This window comes from Bison bison, unplaced genomic scaffold (genome assembly GCF_000754665.1).
Source record: "Bison bison bison isolate TAMUID 2011002044 unplaced genomic scaffold, Bison_UMD1.0 scf7180017864473, whole genome shotgun sequence".
NCBI classification, from domain to species: Eukaryota; Metazoa; Chordata; class Mammalia; order Artiodactyla; family Bovidae; genus Bison; species Bison bison.
The window spans coordinates 8,722,055-8,746,690 of NW_011495034.1; the positions used below are offsets into that span (position 1 = coordinate 8,722,055).

Genomic DNA, 24,636 nt, shown 5'->3' on the forward strand with positions numbered 1-24,636 from the left:
CAAATCTTCCCACCCACTCCCTCTCCCACAGAGTCCATAAGACTGATCTATACATCAGTGTCTCTTTTGCTGTCTTGTACACAGGGTTATTGTTACCATCTTTCTAAATTCCATATATATGTGTTATTGTACTGTATCTTTACTGGTATTCTCTCCACTGGTACTAACAATAATTCAAAGAGAATTTGTTGAAATCTCCAGTGATAATTTTATCTTTCTATTTTTAATTTTATCAATTAAAAATTATTAATTTTATTTAGTTTTGGCTGTGCCGGGCCTTTGTTGCTGGGTGAGGGTTTTCTTTAGTTGTGGCGGGTGAGGGCTGCTCTCTAGCTGCAGTGCGTGGGCTTTTCATTGTGGGGGCTTCTCCTGTTGTGGAGCACACATGGGCTCTAGCGTGCGTGGGCTTCAGGAGTTGCTGCACATGGGGTTAGTAGTTGTGGCTGGCTGGCTCCAGAGTGCAGCTCAGTAGTTATGGCTCATGGGCTTAGTTGCCCCACAGCATATGGGATTTTCCTGGACCAGGGATTGAACCCCCGTCTTCTGCATTGCAAGGCAAAGTGGATTCTTAACACTGGACCACCAGGGAAGCCCCTTCCTTTTATTTCTAATTTATTTGTGTTTTAGTCAAAGGGATTAAAAAAAAATATTTAACAGCTTTACTGAGGTTTACTTGACTTATAAAAGGAAATGTACATATTTATTGTGTACTCTTTGATGAATTTAAAACTATACAAATGCCCATGATACCATCACACAATCAAGTTATCTAGCACCCCCCAGCATTTCCTACGTCCTTTGTTTTTCCCTTGTTGTTTGTTTTTGAGTAAGAACACAATATAAGAGTTATCCTCATAACAAATTTTGAATTGCACAATGTATTGTAACTATAGGCATGATATTATATAGCAGATATCTAGAAATTATTCATCTAGTATAACTGAAACTTTATACCCATGAAAATCAACTCCCTAGTTCCTTTCAACACTTTACCTCTGGTAAGCAGTATTGTATCCTATGTTTCTATGAGCTTGACTATTTTAGATTCCCGAGTAAGTGGAACCAATGTGTATATATTCAATAGAATATTGAGGAGCTATTGCACTCCCGTATTCACCACAACATTTTTCACAATAGTCAAGACACAAAAATAGCCCAAGCATCCACTAACAGATAAATGGCAAAGAAAATGGAATACTATGCAGCACCCTCCAAACAAAGAAACTGCCATTTGTGACAACATGGATGGAACTGGAGGACTTTAATCAGAAAAACACACCAGTCACAGGCATTGTTTAATACAACAAGTTCCTCAGACCTTCTGATAAACATCAAATTGTGAGATCCACTCTACCTAATTGATGCAAATAAGTCTAAAGGGTTTCTTGTAGGAAACACACTGTCGGCTATTTCTTTTTCATCTAACTTGACAATATCTGCCTTTTAATTGTTTAGACTACTTGTATTTATTACTACTTAGTGATAGAATTACTACTTTAATGATAGAACTGGTATATAATTACCATCTTGTTTTTTATTTTCTATTGTCCTATCAGTTTGTCTCTTTTGTTCTTCTTTCACTGCTCTTTTTTGGACTGATTTGATAATTTTTTTATAATTTTATTTTATCTACTTTATTGACTTATTTGCCCTATCTCTTTTTTAAGTGGGCTTCCCTCATAGCTCAGTTGGTAAAGAATCCAGTGGTTGGTCTAGAATTTGCCATTACTTCTTAATTAACTATAATTTACCTTCAAATATAGTTTATTTCATTTCCTTCATTTCATCTTTTATGCCATCATGGTCATACATTTTACTTCTCCATATTATAAAAATCCCAAAATATATTGTAACTACTTTTGCATTTGGACAGTCTTTTATATTTTTAAAGTGATTAAGGATGAGGAGAAAAGTCTTTGTATTTACTTTCATCTTATCTTTATTATTTCTAGCACTTTGCCTTTCTTTGTATGAATTTAAATTTCCATCTGGCTTCATGCTCCTGATGAATTAAGACATTCCATTAACAGTTCTTGTAGGGTAGGGCTGTTGGCAATGAATTCATCCTATTTTGTTGGTCAGAGAAATATTTTAAATTTTATCTAAAATTTTAAAAGATTTTGTTTCTTTTTGCTGAGTATACAATTCTAGGAGCCATTTTCTCTATTGATATTTTAAAAATGTCATTCCATTATCTTTTGGTTTGTATAGTCTTTGACGAGAAGTCTGCTATAAATTTTTATCTTTATTCCTCTTTGTAATGTAATGTCTTGTAATGTAATGTAATGTCTTCAAATATTACCTCTATTGTTGTTGTTCAGTTGCTAAGTCATGTCCAACTCTTTGTGACCCCGTGGACTGCAATACACCAGGCTTCCCTGTCCTTCACCATCTCCCAGAGATTACTAAAACTCAAACACACAGAGTAGATGATACCATCCAATCATCTCATCTTCTGTTGCCCCTTTTTCTTCCTGCCCTCAGTCTTTCCCAGCATTAAGGTCTTTTCCAATAAGTCGGCTCTTTGCATCAGGTGGCCAAAGTACTGGAGCTTCAGCTTCAGCATCAGTCCTTCCAATGAATATTCAGAGTTGATTTCCTTTAGGACTGACTGGTTTGATCTCTTTGCTGTCCAAGGGACTTTCAAGAGACTTCTATAGCACCACAGTTTGAAAGCATCAATTCCTTGGTGCTTAGCCTTCTTTATGGTCCAACTCTCACATCTGTACATGACTACTAGCAAAACCACAGCTTTGACTAGATGGACCTTTGTCAGCAAAGTAATGCCTCTGCTTTTTAATATACTGTCTAGGTCTGCCATAGCTTTTCTTCCAAGGAGCAAGTGTCTTAATTTCATGGCTACAATCACACTCCAAGGTGATTCTGGAGCCCAGGAAAGTAAAATCTGTCACTGTTTCCATTTTCCCCCCATCTATTTGCCATGAAGTGATGGGACCCAACGCCATGATTTTTTTTTTTTTTTTGGAATGTTGAGTTTTAAGCCAACCTTTTCACTCTCCTTTTTCACCTTCATCAGAAGGCTCTTTAGTTCTATACAGTTTTAAATTTCTTTGGGGATACAAATTTTATGTGTATTAGTGCACTTAATATTGTCCTCCACCTCTTGGCTATTCTATCTGCTTTCTCTTTTCTTTCCATTTTAGCTTGGATAACTTCTGACTTATCTTCAAGATCTTTTTCCTCATAGCTACGTTCTGTATGTTGATAAACATGTCAAGGTAATTTTTCACCTCTGATATTGTGTTTTAAAATTTATGACATTTCTGACTTTTGTTTTACATTTCAAGAACACTGCTTAAAATTCTTATCTTTTATTGTATATAGTTAATTTTTCCTTAGTGCTGGAATATGATGTATAGAAGAACAGTTGAGACTGAAGCGAAAATTATTTCCTCTCAGAAATCAGCCTATCTCTTCTGGGAGGTTGTTAATATGGAGACTTCTCCAAATCTTCTCAGTACTTGAGCTGGGTTTGGATTTAATTGTTGCTGTGCATGTGGTAAGTCACTTCAGTCATGTCTTACTCTGTGCAACCCCATGGGCAGTAGCCTGCCAGGCTCCTCTGTCCATGGGGTTCTCTGTCATGGGTTGCCATGCCCTCTGCCAGGGATCTTTCTGACCCAGGGATTGAACTCATGTCTCTTACGTCACCTGCATTGGCAGGCAGGTTCTTTACCACTAGCACCACCTGGGAAGCCTTAAACCTTTATTGAATTACAGGCTTTATATTTTTTAAGTTATTTTATATATTTAAAAAATTAACTTATTTATATTAATTGGAGGATAGTTATTTACAATATTGTGATGGCTTTTGCCATATGAATTGGCCACAGGTATACATGTTTCCCCCTCCCATTCTGAAACCCCTGCTACCTCCTTCCCCACCTTATCTCTTTGGATTGTCACAGAGCACCAGCTTTGTGTGCCCTGCCTCCTGCATCAAACTTGCACTGGTCATCTATTTTATATATGGTAATATATATGTTTCAATGCTATTCTCTCAAGTCATCCCCACCTCTCCTTCTCCCACTGAGTCCAAAAGTCTGTTCTTTACATCTGTGTCTCTTTTTCTGCCCTGCCTGTAGGATCATCAGGACTGTCTTTCTAAATTTCATATGGAGAAGGTGTGGAGAAAAGGGAAGCTTCTTACACTTTTGGTGGGAAAACAAACTGGTACAGTCACTATGGAGAACAGTGTAGAGATTCCTTAAAAAACTAGGACTAGAACTGCCATATGACCCAGCAATCCCACTGCTGGGCATACACCTTGATGAAACCAGAACTGAAAGAGACACATGTACCCCGATGTTCACTGAAGCACTATTTACAACAGCTAGGACATGGAAGCAACCTGGATGTCCATCAGCAGATGATGGATAAGGGAAATATAGTTCATATACACAATGGAATATTAGCTATAAAAAGAAACACATTTGAGTTAGTTCTAATGGGGTGTATGAACCTGGAGCCTATTAAATACAGTGAAGTAAGTCAGAAAGAGAAAGACAAATACTGTATATAAACACATTATAGGCTTTAAATTTCTATAGCAGTGGGTATGGACCTAACAGAAGCAGAAGATATTAAGAAGAGGTAGCAAGAATACACAGAAGAACTATACAAAAAGGATCTTCATGACCTGGATAACCATGATGGTGTGATCACTCACATAGAGCCAGACACCCTGGAATGTGAAGTCAAGTGGGCCTTAGGAAGCATCACTACAAGCAAAGATAATGGAGGTGATGGAATTTCAGTTGAGCTATATCAAATCCTAAAAGATGCTGCTGTGAAAGTGCTGCACTCAATATGCCAGCAAATATGGAAAACTCAGCAGTGGCCACAGGGCTGGAAACAGCCAGTTTTCATTTTAATCCCAAAGAAAAGCAATGCCAAAGAATGTTCAAACTACAGCACAATTCACACATTTCACATGCTAGCCAAGTAATGCTCAAAATTCTCCAAGCCAGCCTTCAACAGTATGTGAACCATGAACTTCCAGATGTTCAAGCTGGATTTATAAAAGGCAGAGGAATCAGAGATCAAACTGCAAATATCTGTTGGATCATAGAAAAAGCAAGAGAGTTCCAGAGAAAATCTTCTTCTGCTTTATTGACTATACTAAATCCTTTGACTGTGTGGATCACAACAAACTATGGAAAATTTTTAAAGAGATGGGAATACCAGACCACCTTACCTGCCTACTGAGAAATCTGTGTGCAGGTCAAGAAGCAACAGTTAGAACTGGACATGGAACAACAGGCTGGTTCCAAATTAGGAAAGGAGATACGTCAAGGCTGTATATTGTCACCCTGCTTATTTAACTTATATGCAGAATACATCATGCAAAATGCCAGGCTGGATGAAGTACAAGCTGGAATCAAGATTTTGGGGAGAAATATCAATAACCTCAGATATGAAGATGACACCACCTTTATGGCAGAATGTAAAGAGGAACTAAAGAGCCTCTTGATGAAAGTGAAAGAGGAGAGTGAAAAAGTTGGCTTAAAACTCAACATTCAAAAAACTAAGATCATGGCATCTGGTCCCATCACTTCATGGCAAAAAGATAAGGAAACAATGGAAACAGTGAGAGACTTTATTTTCTTGGGCTCCAAAATCACTACAGATAGTGACTTCAGCCATGGAATTAAAAGACACTAGCTCCTTGGAAGAAAAGCTATGACCAACCTAGATAGCATATTAAAAAGCAAAGATATTATTTTGGTGACAAAGGTCCGTCTAGTCAAAGCTATGGTTTTCCCAGTAGTCTTGTACGGATGTGAGATTTGGACTATAAAGAAAATTGAGCACTGAAGAATTGATGTTTTTGAATTTTGGTGTTGGTGAAGACTCTTGAGAGTCCCTTGGACTGCACGGAGATGAAACCAGTCAATCCTAAAGGAATCAGTTCTGAATATTCATTGGAAGGACTGATGCTGGTATTGAAACTCCAATACTTTGGCCACCTGATGCGAAGAACTGTTTCATTGGAAAAGATCGTGGTGCTGGGAAAGATTGAATGCAGGAAGAGAAGGGGATGACAGAGGATAAGGAGGTTGAATGGCATCACCAACTTGATGGACATGAGTTTGAGCAAGCTCTGGGAGTTGGTGAAGGACATGGAAGCCTGGAATGCTGCAGTCCATGGGGTTGCAAAGAGTCAAACACAACTGAGCGACTGAACTGAACAGTGCTAGCAGTGTTGTCTGCAGTGCTGAAGGGCTTTTCTCAGTATTTTTTTCCCACATTCACTTTTCAGCAGTCCTCCATGCTAACACTACAGAGCGCTCTCTCTCCATTTTTTTACCCTTCCCCAGATTGTTATTGATTGCTGCTCATGTTAGGGGAAGAGGGTGCTCTATTATTCTGGCCTGCTTTCCTGGTGGCTTGGATGGTAACGAATCTGCCTGCAATACAGGAGACCTGGGTTCGATCCCTGGGTTGAGAAGATCCCCTGGAGAAGGGAATGGCTACCCACTCCAGTATTCTTGCCTGTAGAATTTCACGGATAGAGGAACCTGGCAGGCTACAGTCCATGGAGTCGCAAAGAGGAGGACATGACTGAGCAACTAAACATGTTTGTAAGCCTCATTTTTAGGTAGGATCTCTGCTGTGGGCCTTGGAGGTGCAGTTTTCATAGACCAGATTTTCTTATTCCTGCCAACCAAACCCCGCCTTATGTATTTCAAACTGCTTGGATAGGAGAGTGTTTTCTGCTTATTCCCCATTGGTAGCAGACCTCTACTTGGTATGAGTGTAGGATATTGTGTCCAAGACGTTTACCTGCTCTTCTTTCACGAGCGGGAAGATCTTCCTCCTTCTCTTTGCTCACTCCCCAGAAACAGTGGACATGTCAATGTTCTATAGACAGGAGGACTTCTTAACCACCCCCAAGAAGCAAATGGGTTATGCCTCTCCCTGCTCCCCTGCTCCCCCAAAACAGGATTTTTGCCTGGATCCTAAGGGCAGTAGTACTTGCTGCCTTTATTCCAGTAACTTAATGCTTTTACATTTTATAAGAGAAGGACCTGAGAAAACACAGTTTTGTATCTGTTCCCCAAGGGTAGCCCTGCATACTGAGGTTACTGAGGGAAGCTCTCTCCAGTTTTCTTTCTTGACCTTCAATTTTCACGAAATTGGCTCATTGGAAAATGTTTGCGCATGAGTGTAAAATATCCTTGTTTCTAGGGATTTCAGTTTTTCCAAATTTATATGCTAGTCCATTCTCAGCCTTTAAGAGTCTGTTAAAGTTTAGTGTGATTTATTCCAACTCACTTCTAAGGTGATATCTCATCCTCTAAGGTGAAAATTAGTGTGTACTGTTTCTCCTCAGAGGGCTTGTCACTTGTTGGAATTCAGAGTATTTGCCTGCCTTGCAAACTCAGCTCTCCTACAGAAATGATTTTGTGGATAATTTGATTTTTTTCTTGTTGTTAGGATGATAGCAGCATTCTTTTGAGGTTTTCTGAATCCTAAGGAGATTCAGAACCTCCATGAATCTCTATAGTTGTTTTAAAGCAGCCAGTTAGTGGAAGAGATGCATTAACTTAACTAATCTTAAAAGAGAAACAATAAAATATATTGATAGTACAGTAAGTTTGAGACTTAAAGAATACTAAGCATATCTTTAAAATAATTGCAATATTGAAATATGGTCAATAAAATTATAGAGTTGTACATAAGAAAGCTAGATATTGGTACCTGAAATTGTTAACTGGCATATGGTCCCATCACTTCATGGCAAATAGATGGGGAAACAGTGGAAACAGTGGCTGACTTTATTTTTCTGGGCTCCAAAATCACTGCAGATGGTGACTGCAACCATGAAATTAAAAGACGCTTACTCCTTGGAAGGAAAGTTATAACCAACCTAGACAGCACATTAAAAAGCAAAGATGTTACTTTGCCAACAACGGTCCATCTAGTCAAGGCTATGGTTTTTCCTGTGGTCATGTATGGATGTGAGAGTTGGACTATAAAGAAAGCTGAGTGTCGAAGAATTGATCCTTTTGAACTGTGGTGTTGGAGAAGACTCTTGAGAGTCCCTTGGACTGCAAGGAGATCCAACCAGTCCATTCTGAAGGAGATCAGCCCTGGGATTTCTTTGGAAGGAATGATGCTAAAGCTGAAAGTCCAGTACTTTGGCCACCTCATGCGAAGAGCTGACTCATTTAAAAAGACCCTGACACTGGGAAAGATTGAAGGCAGGAGGAGAAGGGGACGACAGAGGATGAGATGGTTGGATGGCATCACTGCCATGGGTTTGGGTGGACTCCAGGAGTTGGTGATGGACGGGGAGGCCTGGCGTGCTGCGGTTCATGGGGTTGCAAAGAGTCAGACACGACTGAGTGACTGAACTGAACTGATACTGAATTATGTGGCATTTCCTATATTTCTATGGTTATATTCATAACAAAAATATTAGTTTTATTTTATGTTGATCAGTACTTACCTAAGTTTCTTGGAGGAAATAGAATGTAAATTTTAACTTGAAGTGTATGTGACTTGAATTAGCAAGAAAGAGGGATGGGCAATCCAGGCGAGAACAACGGCAAGTTCAAAGGCATGAGAATAGAAAATGAGAAGTGAGATTATGGTACATTAAAAAACCATAGACATACTAGCCTTGTTTTGTTTATCTGCATCAAAAGTGGCAAAGACAACCATGAGCCACATCCAACCTGCAGCCTGTTTTTGTATGACCAGTGAGGTAAGAATGAAGGTCGCCAAACAAAACCAAACCAAACCAAGTTGCAGGAAAAGAAGGATAGGAAGAGATAAAAGAGGCTGAAAAGGAGGAGGTGACTGAGAGTATATGTGACTTGCAAAGACTAAAATATTTGCTATCTGAACTTTCACAAAAGAAGTTTTCCAATCCCTGATCTGTATAGTTTTCTTATTTTTTGCTATTCTATTACAGAAAAATAGAAATCCCCTTCAAATTTTTAAAATCTGTGCTAAACATATGTGTCAAATTATCAAATTCCTCTTTAATTTGCTTTCAATTGATTTATAGAATTAAACTGCTTATAATTATAATTTGAACTTATATTTTTGCACAATACACATTTTTTTGTGGTTCTAATTCTTTAAATGTGAATTTATAATTTAAGAGATCACATATTTCCAAATAGTTTTTACATTGCCCTTTCCTTTGTTTGTTGGTGAGCCAGATACAACCATAATTTCATTTTTCAAATTGCTATAAATCCATGATATACTTAAGGGGCTTGACAGGACCTGTAAGGAAAAGACAGGACCATGAGATGACTGTAATGTACAACAAATTGGTGAAACAATACATTAACACTGGATTTGTCCCATGAAGATAATTTTGACTTTTTGATTTCTTCCTTGTCTTCCTTGTTTTTTCTATTCTTATTTGCCATGTTCTATCAGATGGTTGAGACAACCACATCAATTAGACAGGGCCAATTATCTAAGCCTTTTTTCTTCTCTCTTTCTATTTGATGGTGGTGATGCCTCTTTACACACTCTCAGAAGATGTGTAGTTACAGGAGAAAAACTAAATCTGATATTCTGATCTTTCTTCAGGTACTGATTTTTAAGAATTAGTTAAACAAAGAGACTGTCATTTGGATGATAACTGTGGGATTTGATTAGAGCATTTCATACTTGTCTCTATCTTAAGGAACACCTAATAACAGTAATTAAAAATAAATTATGCTTTCATAAATATTGCTTAAAATTTCACTTTTATGTAGTCAGATCTTCAATAGAAATGTGTTCTTAACTGATAAAATGTATCTTACAGTGTCCTTTTAATTGTTTCACCTGCATCTTCAAATACACCATAGAAAGAACTTCTTCATGGGGAACTTCAGTTTGTGATATGAATTTGTTCCGTGCTTGGCATGCAGAGAGTGCAAACACCAGGAACATTACTTTCTGACCTCTGCTGCTCTCAGCAAACAGATACCAAAGCACAACAGGAAAATATCTGTTCTTTGTTTCAGGTATTTTATAAAGCAGCTATCAGTCCTGAAAGTCAAATCTGATAATTTTCAATCCCCAATGTAAAGATCAAAGGATAAAGTAAAATTCAAAGTAAGATTAAGGACAAAAGGAACATGAATTCAGTTTTATTGGTCTTATTAGTTGATTTAACGAAAGAATTTCATAACATGCTTTTTGCCAGTTCATTGCTGACTCTGTGGCTTTGATGATTCCTGGCACTCCCATAAGCCTAATTGACTTCATGGTGAGGAAAACCGACTCTTGTTGTTAAAATAAAATGTCAGGATAAACTTGGTGGGTTTTTTGTTAAGACAGAGATTTTAACCTTGGATTAAAAACACAGGAGAGGAAAAATAATCACATATTTCGACATTCAACTTTCAGATGTGAAGACCTCAAAATTATTTTAACATCAACCTGTTAACTAATGGCCATGGTCTCAAATATTTGGTCTGAAAATTTTCTAAAGCCTTCAGGCTTAGAAAATTACTAACATTTTCTTCTTATCCTTGGGCTCAGCAGTAAAACTGCACATTTTCAGCTTTCATCAGTTTCAGTTGAGAGTTTTATTCATTTATTTTTTACTTGGATAAAGAAGTATTAGTAGAAAATAGTATTCTAAAGATCATTTCTAAGAAACAATTGGTTGACATATTTAAATTGTGTTTTTCTGAAATTTATACATTGAAGTCCTGACCCCTCATGTGACTTATCTATAGATAGAGTCTTTTGCAGATAATTAAAGTTAAATGAAAAAAGGATGGGGCCCTAGTTTGATCAGACTGTGGCCTTATAAGAAGAGGAAGATCTGTGTGTGTGTCTCCTGCATGTGAGAACACAATAAGGCAGCCATCTGAAAACTAGGAAGAGAGCTCTTACCAGAAACTGAATCCTGCTGGACCTTGATCTTGGACTTCCCAGGCTCATGAGCTGTGACAAAGCAAATTTCAGTTGCTTAAGCCACTCAGTCTATGGTATTTTGTTATGGCAGCCTAAGTTCACTAAGATAATTAATTTGCATTCAGTGGCTGTCTTAATTTTTTCCAGGATATATGAAAATAAATACTGAAAATACTTTAAAAGTCTGCCCCCAAAGCAAAAAAAAAAAAAACCAGCAAACAAAATAAAAGCCTAGGGATGTTGATAAATTGATTCTGTAGCTAAATCACCTTTCAGAAACTATTCATAGCGCAAAATGCAACTGCCTTGTATAGTTAAGAATGAGCATAGCATGGCTTTCCTCCTTCTAACAGACCAGAACTTCTTAGAAACATATTTTACTATACAAAGGTGAAGGCTCTCTTTCAACTTGTGCACTGCAGATACTTAGTTTAATAAAGATTCAATATTATGTCCAGTAAGTCAAAGATTTGTTTGTTGTTGTTTTTTAGTTGCCAAGATGCTTCTGAATCTTTAACAACCCTATGAGCTATAGCCGAGCAGTCTCCTCTGTATGTTAGGATATAAGCCCTTAACTATCTGAAATTTTCTTTCCTCTTTCTCACTGCCTTTCACTCATGCAATACCTTTCTTTGCTTCAAACAAAGTTTCCAATAGTTTATGTGATCTTTGTTATATTTGTATGATTTGACTTTATGATAATAAGTTCAACTAATATTTTGCTTTCTTTTTTGACTCCAAAAAGCCTTACCAAATTACCTGTGAAATAATAGTTACTCTTTAGCCTCAAATTTGTTCATGTGCAGGGAAGAGAACGTTAGAAGAGATGGAATTTAAGGGCATGAAAAGAAAACAGCATGCTGTTGCTTTAGGCATATCAAACCTTCCTCTAACTCAATCCAAGTTTGTAAGTATATCTGCAAACGGTGAAACAACTTTTAGTTTCTAATTATGAATTATGGAATTAGTGAAGATGGTATATAGTTCATGTCTGAAGTATATGATAGAAACTACCAAGTGAAACTTCTCTGTGTAAATGAACATATGGAAGTTTCAGATTATAGCACAACTTGGGAGAAAAGAAATTTGATACTGTTTAATTACTTTATATCCTGGATGGTGACAGGAAGGATGTCTCCCATGCACATGTTTATCACTCATGATCATGTTCTATGTACCAGAGTGGTGCGATGGTGGGAGTGGAGTGATCTGCCTCTCCTTTTGTTTGTTTGCTCAGTTTAATTTCATTGAACTTTGACTGAACTTAAATGCTTTGACTACCAAGAGGAGCCTGGTGGTGAAAATACCAAATACTCTTAAGAAAACTACAAATACAAATACCTTTTCCTTCAAATACCAACAGGATAGAGGAGTTGTCTTTTGAGAATAGCACTGGCAGAACACAGTCTATCTCCTGTGTTCTGGAGTCCTGGACTCCTACCTAGCTGGGAGACATACTTAAATGCTTATATATCCGTCATGGGTACACTAGGGTTTCCCTGGTGGCTCAGATGGTAAGGAATCTGCCCGCAATGCAGGAGACCTGGGTTCAGTCCCTGGGTTGGGAAGATCTCCTGGAGAAGGGAATGACAACCCACTCCAGTATTCTTGCCTGGAGGATTCCGTGGACAGAGGAGCCTGTTAGGCTGTAATCTGTGGAGTCGCAAACAGATGGATATGACTGAGTGACTAACACAGTGGGTGCACTAGAGTTTTTATGCCTCTGTTTCATTACATTATTGGATTTTTCCCTTTGCGATGAGTCCTGGGGTTGAATCATGAACCTGTAATCTGAGAAGGGATGTGAGAGGGAACTAAGAGTCCACTGATTTAGTGGACTGAGGGGGAGGAGGGGTATAGGTTTAGCAAGATCAGGTGGCAGAGTTCTTTGCCATGTTCCTCTCCCAATCCCAAGCTTCTCACCCTCAAGATACATTCTCAGGGTGGGGTAGGAGCTTGTAGGAACATCGAGACAGATATATAAGGTCCTAAGAAGACCAGGCAGAGTGAATTTCTTTCTCTAAAAAGACTAGGGAAAGCAGCAGTTCCAAAAGGGAACTCCCAAAAACCAAATCACAGTCACCCACACAGGGAGCAGACCAGAGGAGCCTCACCCCAGAGGAGACCAGGCAGGAGTCCCAGTTCTCTTTCTGCTGCACTGACACTTACCCTAGACTTTTGTGAGGATGGTACATATATTCTCCCCCAGCCAGATGTCTTCTGGACAGAGAAGGATGAGGTGCCCAAACTCTCAAAGACTTGATCATTCCCTAAAACACTAAGCCATTCAAAGATCCATTTAAATGAAGCCAAATACAGTGCTAACAGCACTAAACTTCAAATAGTCAAAGTACTTGAACTAAAGGAGACTGAGATTTTGTTAATCAACAGTGACAAGGTTCCTTGTTACTGAGAGGGGTCAGAAAGATTATGTTAGCTCTAGAAATTAAGGCAATCCATTTATTTGCCTATCTGAGTACAGCGTGAATAAAGTCACAATTCTGATAATGACTGGAAATTAATAAAATTGTGAATGTTGTATGGTGGGCATAAGCCCCTTTTCTGGGTCATATTTCACTTATCTTTGTTAAACACATGCTTGACCTAACTTTGTGTATATATTGGTCTTTGAAACTTTCTGAGGTAAACAAATGTTTGGACTGACTCAATACATTTTTTTTTTGTATTTTTTTAACCCCCAATTTTAATGTACTTAAACATTTGAGGTGATTTTGAAAAATTTATTTTGTCAGATGTTAAGGAATAATATGGTAGAGAGAACACTGGCCAATGAGACAATGAAGGCATATGTGTTTTACCCTTGACTTTGTCACTTACAGCTGTGAGGACCAAGGCAAGCGCACTACGCTCTCTGATTATCACTGCTTTATCTACACTACAGAAGCAACTGTCTTGCGTAGTCCATTTGTGAGATGATTGTAAGAGTAAGTTGTGTAATGTTTGTGAATGTATTTTGAAAATTGAAATTAACTTTATCAAGGAAATATAAAAGTATTATTTAATGAAAAACTTTTTGACTCTAATTTAGCTATTTAGTATTTTAAAACTTTTTTTGAAATAATTTCAGATCTATATAAATGTTGCAAACATAGTACAAAGAACTCTTAGAAGCTTCCAATTCAAATCTGCCAATTTTTAATATTTTGCCATATCTGCTTTGTTATCTCTCATGTATATATATATATATATATTATCCATGTATATAGTTTTCTGAAAAAATATTCTAAATAAGCTGAAATTACATTTTATTATGCTACTTTGTCTTTTAAAACTTTAAAGTTCATTTCTTTAGACTAGGAATATTTTCTTATATGACCCTAATATAGACAACAAAATCAGAAATTTAACATTAACACATTAATTTAATCTATAGTCCACATTCCAATTTCATAAATTATCCCCAAAACATCTTTGACAGCAGTATTTCCCAGTCTAGAATCCACCTTTTGTCTTTAGCTGTCATGTCTCTTTAGCTTTATTTAGCTAATAAATTGGAGAAGGCAATGGCACCCCACTCCAGTACTCTTGCCTGGAAAATCCCATGGACGGAGGAGCCTGGTGGGCTGCAGTGCATGGGGTCGCTAGAGTCGGACACGACTGAGCGACTTACTTTCACTTTCCACTTTCATGCATTGGAGAAGGAAATGGCAACCCACTCCAGTGTTCTTGCCTGGAGAATCCCAGGGACGGGGAAGCCTGGTGGGCTGCCGTCTATAGGGTCGCACAGAGTCGGACACGACTGAAGCGACTTAGCAGCAGCAGCAACAGCAGCTAATAAATAAATAGGTTCTCAGCCTTTTTTGGGGAGGTTCTTTCATAAGAATATAGGCCAATTATGTTGTGGCATTTTTCTGTTTGGATTTGTCTTATGTGTACTCATTATTAGATTAAGGTTACAGATTTTTGGCTGGAATGTCACAGAAGTGATGACATGTCCTGCTCAGGATACTGTATCCTAAAGCACATGAATGAATGTTTGCTCCTTACAAGAGATGCTAGTTTGAACCACGTGGCCAAAGTGTTTCCATTTTATCCATTGTATAGTTATGATTTTTCATTTTCTAATTAAGTGATTTATGGAGAGATGTTTTGAGACTATGTAAATATCTTCTTCATAGAATTCATTTCTCTCCTCCATTGAGTTTAGCATTCATTGCTGATTTTTGCCTGAACAAATATTTACTCTGATGGTTTCAAAATGGTGATTTTTAAATATAATTATTCCTTCTATATTTATTAGTTAACATTTTATATAAGAAAAACTTTTACTTCTCCTTTATCTATTTATCTACCTATAAATTTATTGTCAACATGGATTCATGATTATTTTATTCAATGAGTTAAATTCATTACTGTCTTTATTTGTTGATGCTCAGATATACCTATTTGATATTTTAATAATTTAAGAGATTAAGATTTTTTTTTATCAGCTGTACAGATTTACATTATTTTTCGTTCCATCAGTCTGGAGGCCTCAAAAAGAATATTCCTATCTATACATTTGTGTGATATTAAGTATTTTCTGAAAATTAGTACATAAAAATTCTTTTCTCCATCCATGTTCTAAACCAATTGAAACAGAAACATCATATTTAGAGAGAATGAAACAATAGTTTTCTCCTTTAAAACTGTTGGGGAACTTAATAAATTTGTTAGTTCAGAGGGCTTTCTCAAATTTCATCCCTTATAACAGTTACCTAGTCATCGGTTAGTTGGGCAATGAGAGGCATTCCTCATGAGGGCCTCTTTAAATTTATGGTATAGAACAGTAGGTGAATGTTTGATTTTAGTTAGCAGGCAGATACCAAAGAGGGAGAAGAATTAAATGGGATTTGAGAATGTGCAGTTCTTTCTACCAAATTTACCATGATATCAACTCCCTTCTTGCTGCGGAGAGGAGCACGTAAGGCTGTAGTAAGAGAGGACAAGAGTGTTACTCTATAAGAGATCTCCCTACAAGAAAGCATCTGGATTAGGGAAGAAGTGTTTTCCCGAATGCTTGGATAAATAACTGTACTTCTCTGAGCCTCAATATTTTCATCTGTAAAAAAATTAATTCTGTTAACCTATTTATTATTTGAAATGTACTATTATAAAAGACAAAGTGAAAGTTGCTCAGTCCTGTCCAAAGACCCCATGAACTGTAGCCTGTGAGTCTCCTCTGTCCATGGAATTCTCCAGGCCAGAATACTGGAGTGGGTAGCTGTTCCCTTCTCCAGGGGATCTTCCCAACCCAGGGATTGAACCCATGTCTCCCACACTGCAGGATGATTCTTTACCAACTGAGCCACCAGGGAAGCCCAAGAATTCTGGAGCGGGTAACCTATCCCTTCTCCAGTGATCTTTCCCACCCAGGAATCGAACTGGGGTCTACCTGCATTGAAGGCAGATTTTTTACCAGCTGAACTACTAGGGAAGCCCATAAAAGACAATCCTTTTTGTGGACTTAAAGAAGAAGAGGACTAAGACCTTGTCTTAACTCCAGCATTGAAAGCCTGGCACAAAAAAATGACTCGTTTATGGAGAGTCTTAAAGGCAGAATAAAGGGAGATGGGAGGAAAACCAGGAGCATGCAGTATTGCAAAAGTTAAAGGAAAAGTTTTTCAAAGAGAATGGTGAACTGTTTTGGCCTTTACTGCTGAAGACTCAAATACAATGAAAACAGAAAAGTCGCTTTTGTGTCTAGCAATATGGCGTACACTGATTGCTGTAGTGAACGTCTGATATGAAGAAATATTGGGAAATAGAACTTAGACTATCGAAAAGTAGGAAAGAAGTGAGGAAAGAAGTAGGAAAGAAGTGAGGAAGTTAACATAAACCCACATTCCTGGGAAATTTTGCTCTGCAGGGAAACAGGATAGTAGCCAAATGGGAATTGTGGGAAGGTTGTAAAGATGAGAGAGATTTGAGACTGTTTATACTGACGGAAAAATGGGGCACAAAAAGTAAAGTATCGGAGAACCAATTCTAGCACACAGGTTAGGTATTGGTCTTGATAAGAGGAGAGGCATCTTCCTTATTTTTATCAGTAGGCCCAGATAGATGCAGGTTTATAGATTCCCTGTGGGGAGCTGCAGACCCTATCTCATGGTTTGAACTTCCTTTGCTATGTAGGAGGGATGATAATTTGCTGAAAATTAAATGGGAGACTTAGATTATGGGGGCATTTGGAGATTTAATTAGAATAGAAGAAACTAGAAATCGTTGTGAATAATTAGCTGACTAGAAAAATAACTTGGCAGACCAAGACAGAGGGCCAGTTATGGCTGTTGATTCATGCTTCATGTACAGTTCTGTCTTCCTTACTAGAATGTTAAAGTTTGGGAAGTGAAAAGGTATGGTTTTCTAGACTTGTCTTACTCAGCTACCAAATAAACATTTTATAATTAGCAATATTCTCCTTAGTTAATAAAGTATAACATTTTAGTTATCAAGATCTCTGGTAAACATTTCCAGTCTTAAATTGTAAACTATTGGAACTGTGTCCTGTTTCACATATTGTAGTCAGTTCAGTTCATTTCAGTTCAGTCACTCAGTTGTGTCCGACTCTTTGCAACCCCATGGACTGCAGCACGCCAGTCTTCCCTGTCCATCACCAACTCCTGGAGCTTGCTCAAACTCATGTCCATTGAGTTGATGATGCCATCCAACCATCTCATCCTCTGTTGTCCCCTTCTCCTCCTGCCTTTGATCTTTACCAGCTCAGGGTCTTTTCTAATAGGCTCTTTGCATCAGGTAGCCAGAGTATTGGAGTTTCAGCTTCAGCATCACTCCTTCCAATGAATAGTCAGGGTTGATTTCCTTTAGGATTGACTGGTTTGATCTTGCAGTCCAAGGGACTCTCAAGTCTTCCCCACACCACATTTTGTAGTAAAATGATTTAAATAACAATAGTAAACTCTTAAATTTCAATTGATGGGATAGTTTCAAAGTTATCTATAGGAACTTTAAAACTAAATAAGAAACAAAACACCCTGCCAAAATACATTTTAATATTTCTAAGCAAATGAAATGATGCAAATCGTTCACTGTTCTTTAGACTCTACCTTATTTTACACAAATGTTTCAGTTCCTTATATAATTTGCTTCAATTATTGAAGTTTGAACCTTGATTCTTGAACTTTTCTTTGTAAAATGACAAAGCAGTATAATTTTCCATACCTAGACTGGGAGTTAGGTCAATTAGTGGGATAATTTTTGATATTACTGGATGTTTATATATGTTGGTTAAACACTAATGATTTCAATTTTTCCTATAATAACAAAGAATACTTAAGGATAATTAAGATAGGAACTATTTTCAGGATTCTGTCTTTTTTTCAGTTATTTCAGATGGATCTTTCTATGTTTTAGTGTCCAAGAAATAGAAATGTTTTTTTCTTTTTTTTTTTAGCTTGTAACAGATTTTAAAACACAATTGTAAATGGTAAATGTCTTTTTAGTGGATTTTGGTTTGGCCTGCTAATCCCTTTCTGCTCTACTTCAGTTTTACATTAAAGAAATTCATATCCTCTGGCTTATGTAACCAATTCATTATAAAATCATTAGCTTTCCATCCTTCCCCCTCCCCTTCTGTCCCCACCTCTCTCTCTCACCAGTTTCTAGTATCCTTAAATCATACCCTTAGACTCCTGATACATCAGTGGTTGGCAAGATTTTTATTCACAGTAAGTTAGAATATCCTAATGATTACATTGTTCATATTCAGGTTTGATTTTACATTTTAATATTTTTGCTACTTGATAGAGATCAGCTCAACAGCTGTATCTTAATTTTATTCATCTTTTGAACTTTTCTTTTTGTCTCCTTTGACTTGATTTCTGATAACCATCTGAGAGAATCTGACAATGGTGGCTCTTTTAGAGACGTGCCTGGATTCTAGCTTGGCTGATTGTATTTGAAGTTTCCAAGTGGTTTCTAAAGAATTTGAGGTTCCCTCAAAGCCCAAATATGGCTTGCATGTACTTCTGTTTCTATAAAGACACGTACTGTGAGAGAAATTGGATCTCTTGGAATGTTTACCCTCAAATAATTTAATAAGAACATATTTTGGGTTTCTTTAATTATTTACATTTTCAAAATCTTTCATGTGCTTTAGCTCACAGAATATACAGACTTGTCAAAGTATGCTGTTTGCAGTGGAGCAGAAGATGAATGCTTTTGGGATCAGAGAGCTAATTCTCTTTCTCTTATTCAGTAGTTTTAAACTTTTTTAGAGTAGTTAGCTATTGAGGTTGTTTGTAATGAATCAGTTTCAATAATGCACAGAAAATAAGTGTGTGTGTGAGAGCACTCTAACAGATACCTATTAGATTTCAAACAGTTTTCCTATCCAGGGTCGTATTTTTCAACACCTGCCCAAATACTGGAGGTCCATCTTATTCTTATTCTGTGGTCTTACATTCCTTTGAAAACTGGAGAGTTTAATTCTTTCATCTCTCACTTGCAAATAAAAAAAAAATTAAAATTCATTACAGATTCTCTACTTGAAATGAGCTTATTTTTATTCATGTTTGTTTAAATCCTGCATCCTTTCTAATATGGCTTGAGGATCCAAGAGTTTAGAAAATAGAATTCAGAAAACTAGATGCAGAATATAATTTATTACACTAAATAGAGCCCTTACAGCAATAAAATATTTATTTGATTTTTTTTTCTCTTTTTAATCTGATCTGGAAGGGGGCAATAAAAATTCAACAGGCCTGAAGTCATTCAGTGATATTTATATTCTTGTGGAGAAATATAACACTAACTACAGAATCTAGGACAAACAAGGATTGAAAGACATCCCATCATCATATAGACTGAGGGTTCAGATATATTCATCTCTTAGGAGAAAAATATGGTTAATAAAATAGATTTACTTTATGAATATGGCATCCCTACTTAAATCTTACTAACTGAACTTAATTTACTCTTTTGTTATGCTATATTTTATTATTCTCTGTTTCAGAACTTTTAGTGTCCCTAACTGTTTGGTTAGGTCTCTGAAGGCAGGAAACCTTCTGTATGCATCTTTGTATTTCCTAAAGCATTTTGGAGAAACTAGATAAAAGTTAACATTCAAAACTTGACTGATTTAATGAGAAAATAAAATTGAGAATGAATGACTTTCTATAGTTTTTTTATGTTGCTGTTCAGTTGCTAAGTCGTGTCTGACTCTTTTTGACCCCGTAGATCATAGCACACCAAGCTTCCCTGTCTTTCACTATCTTCTGGAGTTTGTTTTTCTGTACTAACGGCAAAATTTTGCCTGTGATGTTGTGTGTACTCAGCAGAGCTTAAAACCCTGTTTTGACCTGTATGAGAGGCCAAGAGCTCATCTCTTCTCATGGTTACATCAAGTTTACAACTATTTACAGAACAATCATGGATGAAAAATTAGGATATAAAGAAGGAACCACAGGGAGATGGGTAGGAGGGACAGAACAGTTAAGTTCCATAACCCCAGGTGCTGCTGCTAAGTCACTTCAGTCGTGTCCGACTCTGTGCGACCCCATAGATGGCAGCCCACCAGGCTCTCCTGGCTGTGACCCACAAATGGGAGATAATTACAATTACAGAAATTCTCCCAAAGGCATGAGGGCTCTGACTCTCACATTGGGTGCCCAGCCTGGGGTTCCTGCACCAAGATGTTCAGCCCCCAGAACATGACCATGAAGGCCAGCAGCACTTACTATCTGGAGTCCCAGATCAGATCAGATCAGTCGCTCAGTCGTGTCTGACTCTTTGCGACCCCATGAATCGCAGCACGCCAGGCCTCCCTGTCCATCACCAACTCCCGGAGTTCACTGAGACTCACGTCCATCGAGTCAGTGATGCCATCCAGCCATCTCATCCTCTGTCATCCCCTTCTCCTCCTGCCCCCAATCCCTCCCAGCATCAGAGTCTTTTCCAATGAGTCAACACTTCGCATGAGGTGGCCAAAGTACCGGAGTTTCAGCTTTAGCATCATTCCTTCCAAAGAAATCCCAGGGCTGATCTCCTTCAGAATGGACGAAGGCTGGGGGAAATAGAGTCCATTCTGAAAGGGCACACACAAAACCTTACCTGATGTGAGACCTAGGTCAGAAACAGTAATTTGAAAGGAGACTGCAGATCAGGAGGGTCTCTTACCTCTGAGCACAAAGACACAGCCTCATCCCAGTGCACAGCCTGGAGGCTCTAGGACTGGGACGCCTGTCAGGCATCTACTGGGTGGGGACACTGCCCCCATCAACCAGCAGGTGGGCTGCTTTAAGACTTCTGAACCCATAGGCGCCCCCGATAGGAACCTGTCTAGCAGAGGGCCCAGGATCCCCGACCTTATATCCCAGTCAGTGCACAGGCACAGGACCCAGGACCCCAAGGACTCTGCAGCCAGGGACCTCAGGACCCAGCCCTTGTGGGCTGCAGAGCTGCCATGGTCCTGGGGCTGTGGGCTACCTACTGGTGAGTGGGGTCAGGACTGGGTGATCCTCGGGCTGATTACATACACTGGTGAGTGAGGCGGACGCCTGAAGAGAGTATCAGGTGGGGAGAGCCAGGCCTAGGGGTCACTGAGGTGGTGCTGGCCCTTTGGTGGGCAAAGCAAGGTCCCAAGTTCTCCCACAGAAGTTCTTTGGGTTTCTGGAATGGGGGTCATCCTGCGAGTGCGGGGTGGCCAGGTCCTTACAACTACTTGATGGGTCCTGGAGTCCTGAGTTTAGTGCCGCTGCATTGGTGGGAAGAGCTGGATCCCAGGCTCTCTCCTGTGCAGGCCGTGTTCCCAGGTGGCCGGTTGCTCAGGGGGTCCTCATGCAGGTGGCCTGTCGGGTCAGCGATACCTCCAGAGGATCCCAGTTCCGGTGCCGGCAGGGTGGTAGGTGGGGCCAGGTTCCCGGCCTAATACGCTTCAAGGGAGGGAGGCTCCAAAATGGCCGCTGGCCCTCACCTCACGTTTGTGGTATCAGGAGATCTCCAAAACGGTTATTGCCTGTGCTGCGTCCCCAGGGTGAGCTCCAGTTGCCTCCGGCATCTCCAGGAGACTTTCTTAGACCGACAGGTGGGTCTGACCCAGAGAACTTTCATGTTACTGCTTCCGACTTGGGTCCAGAGCATTTTCCGTCCTGGGTCTCATGATTTTGGGTGCACCCTGTGACCTACAACCTTCTGGCTCTCCCAAAAGTAAGCACCTTCAAAATCAAGCGTTCTGGGGGCTGGCCTTCCTGGTGCAGGTTGGGGGTGGGGAGCTCAGTGTGGGGCATTGACCCCTCACTTCTCTAGGAGAACCTCCTTAATTGTAATTATCTTCCAGTTATGGGTCACCATCCCTTGGTATGGTTCTTGACTATACCACATCTCTGCCCCTCCTATCTGCCTACTTGTGGTTTCTTCTGTTTTCACTTGTAGAAGATATTTTCCTGCTAGTGTTCAGGCTTTCCTTATCAATGTAAGTAGCTATAATTTTGCTATCCTTTTTCATGGTCATCCTTTTCTACCATCTTGGCTACCAACCTGTCTTGGACTAGCATTCTTTTACCTTGTCAGTTCTTTGATGCTTTTAAGTAGGTTTACATGAGTTCGATCCCTGGGTTGGGAAAATTCCCAGGAGGAGCACACAGCAACCCACTCCAGTATTCTTGCCTGAAGAATCCCATGGGCAGAGGACCCTGGCGGGCTGGAGTCTGTGGGGTCGCACAGAGTGGGACATGTCTGAAGCAATTTAGCAACACACACAAATATTTTACCCAGAATTTTTGCTGATTGATTTATTTGGAAGAATTTTTCTGAATAACCTTGCCTCTATTTACCAGAGATAGAAGGGTGATAGAGGCCAGCAAGATGCTCATTGTGTTAGTTTGTTAGGGCTACAGTAACAACCACAAACTGGGTGATTCAGAGCAATAGAAATGTATTGTTTCATAGTTTTGGAGGCAGAAAGCCTAAAATCAAGTTTCAGCAGGGCTATTCTCCCTTTTAAGGTACTAGAGAATGATCTCTTCCAGATCTCTCCTGGCTTCTAGTTGCCTCTGGCATTTCTTGGCTTGTGGCTAGCTATTTTTTCCCTCTCTCTCTTCCTATGATGTTCTCCAGTGTCCGTGTCTGTCTCTGTGTTCAAATTTGGCCTTATCTGTAAGGACACCAGTCAGATTGGATTAGGGTTCATGCTAATGACCTCATTTGGACTTGATCACCTCTGTAAATGCCTTATTTCCAAATACAATATTCTAAGGTTCTAGAGGTTATATATGTCAGGGCACTAACATAAAGCTTTTGGGGGGACAGGATTCAAATCTTAATGCTCACCAACTCCATTTCCTTTTCATGGGCACCCAAAGGCAAGATTTCCTGATCCCTATTGCAGTTAGGTCAGGCCACCTTCTTGGTTCTGGCTCTATGAATGTGGTGGGAGTGATGTGTACTGAGCCTAATCGTAGACCATCTTGGATGTTTTTCTTCAGCTTTGCTCTTTGCTCACTGGCTGCCTGAATGTAGAGGGCACTGAGGCGGCGCTGGAAGATCTCAACAATACAAGATGGAGAAGCCAGATACCAAATCACCAGGGAAGGTCAGTTGCAGTTGGCAAAACCCATTTGGACTGTGATATGAGTGAAAAACATAGGCTTGTTGAATGAAGCAATAATCAGTGGTAAGTCTTATTCTTGATTCATAGCCATTTCTACTGTGCCTCTTACTTCTGAGTTGTTTCTCGATGATCTCAAGGTCAAAATATTTTGAAAAGCCTTTCTCTTTGACCAACATCTTGCTTTGTTGAGTTATAACACAGCAGGTTTTTATAGCAAATAAAACACTTTAGTGAAAAAAATTCACCTCTTTTTTCCCAGGAGTTGATATTATCAAAATAGTTTCACAATAAACATAGTTCCATTTACTTTATACAAATCATAAAAGCAATTTTGTAGTGCAATAATACTCATGCTTATTCATCAATTAATGCTCCCAGATATAAATTGGATATTGTCTTATAGGATCAGTTTTTTAATATAATTAAATTTTAAAAGTATGTTGCTGTATAATATTATATAAGTTATAGGTATACACTATAGCAAGTCACAATTTTTAAAGGTTATACTCCATTTATAGTTATTATAAAATATTGACTATATTCCCTGTGTTGTACAGTATCCTTGTAGCTTACTTTATACCTAATAGTTAGTATAACTTAATCCCTTACCCCTATATTGCCCCTTTCCTCTTCCCTCTCCCCACTGGTAACCACTAGTTCTTCTCTATATCTGTGAGTCTGCTTCTTTTTTTAAAATTATATTCACTAGTTTGTTGTATTTGAATCTATAAGTGAATCTGCTTCTCTTTCGCGACATTCGCTAGTTTGTTGTATTTGTATCTATATGTAGATTCCACGTATAAGTGATATCATACAGTATGACAGGGTCAATTTCAAAGATAGTGTACCTTATAGAATTTATTACTGGCACTTTACCTTGGAAATAGAACTATGATTTTCTAAGTTTTAGATAAAATAAAGGGTTTACACACAGACACACACACACACATACACCTCTATGTATTACTGGATTTTGTCCTGATACAAAATATCTCAACTTTAAGATTTGCATGTATACAATGTACTGAGTCAATTCTAGAGCACAGAAGTGTGTTCGTTGAGTCTGATGCTAAATAGTGGAAGATGAATGAAAAATAAGAACAAATAAAATTGAAAAGTATCAGAAAATGATAGCTAATAAAATAATTGAGAATCTGTTTTTTTAA

At 38.6% G+C, this 24,636-nt stretch overlaps 1 protein-coding gene across 1 annotated transcript in view; it reads left to right on the top strand.

The window, feature by feature from the left end:
* LOC105004362 overlaps positions 1-22,023 on the top strand; it is a 178,147-nt gene extending 156,124 nt beyond the window's left edge. Inside the window, exons 2-3 of the mRNA XM_010861955.1 lie at positions 21,181-21,354; positions 21,517-22,023. Of these exons, the coding sequence (XP_010860257.1) occupies positions 21,181-21,354; positions 21,517-22,023 (681 nt within the window). The remainder of the gene's footprint in view (positions 1-21,180; positions 21,355-21,516) is intronic.
* The last annotated feature ends 2,613 nt before the right edge of the window (positions 22,024-24,636 follow it).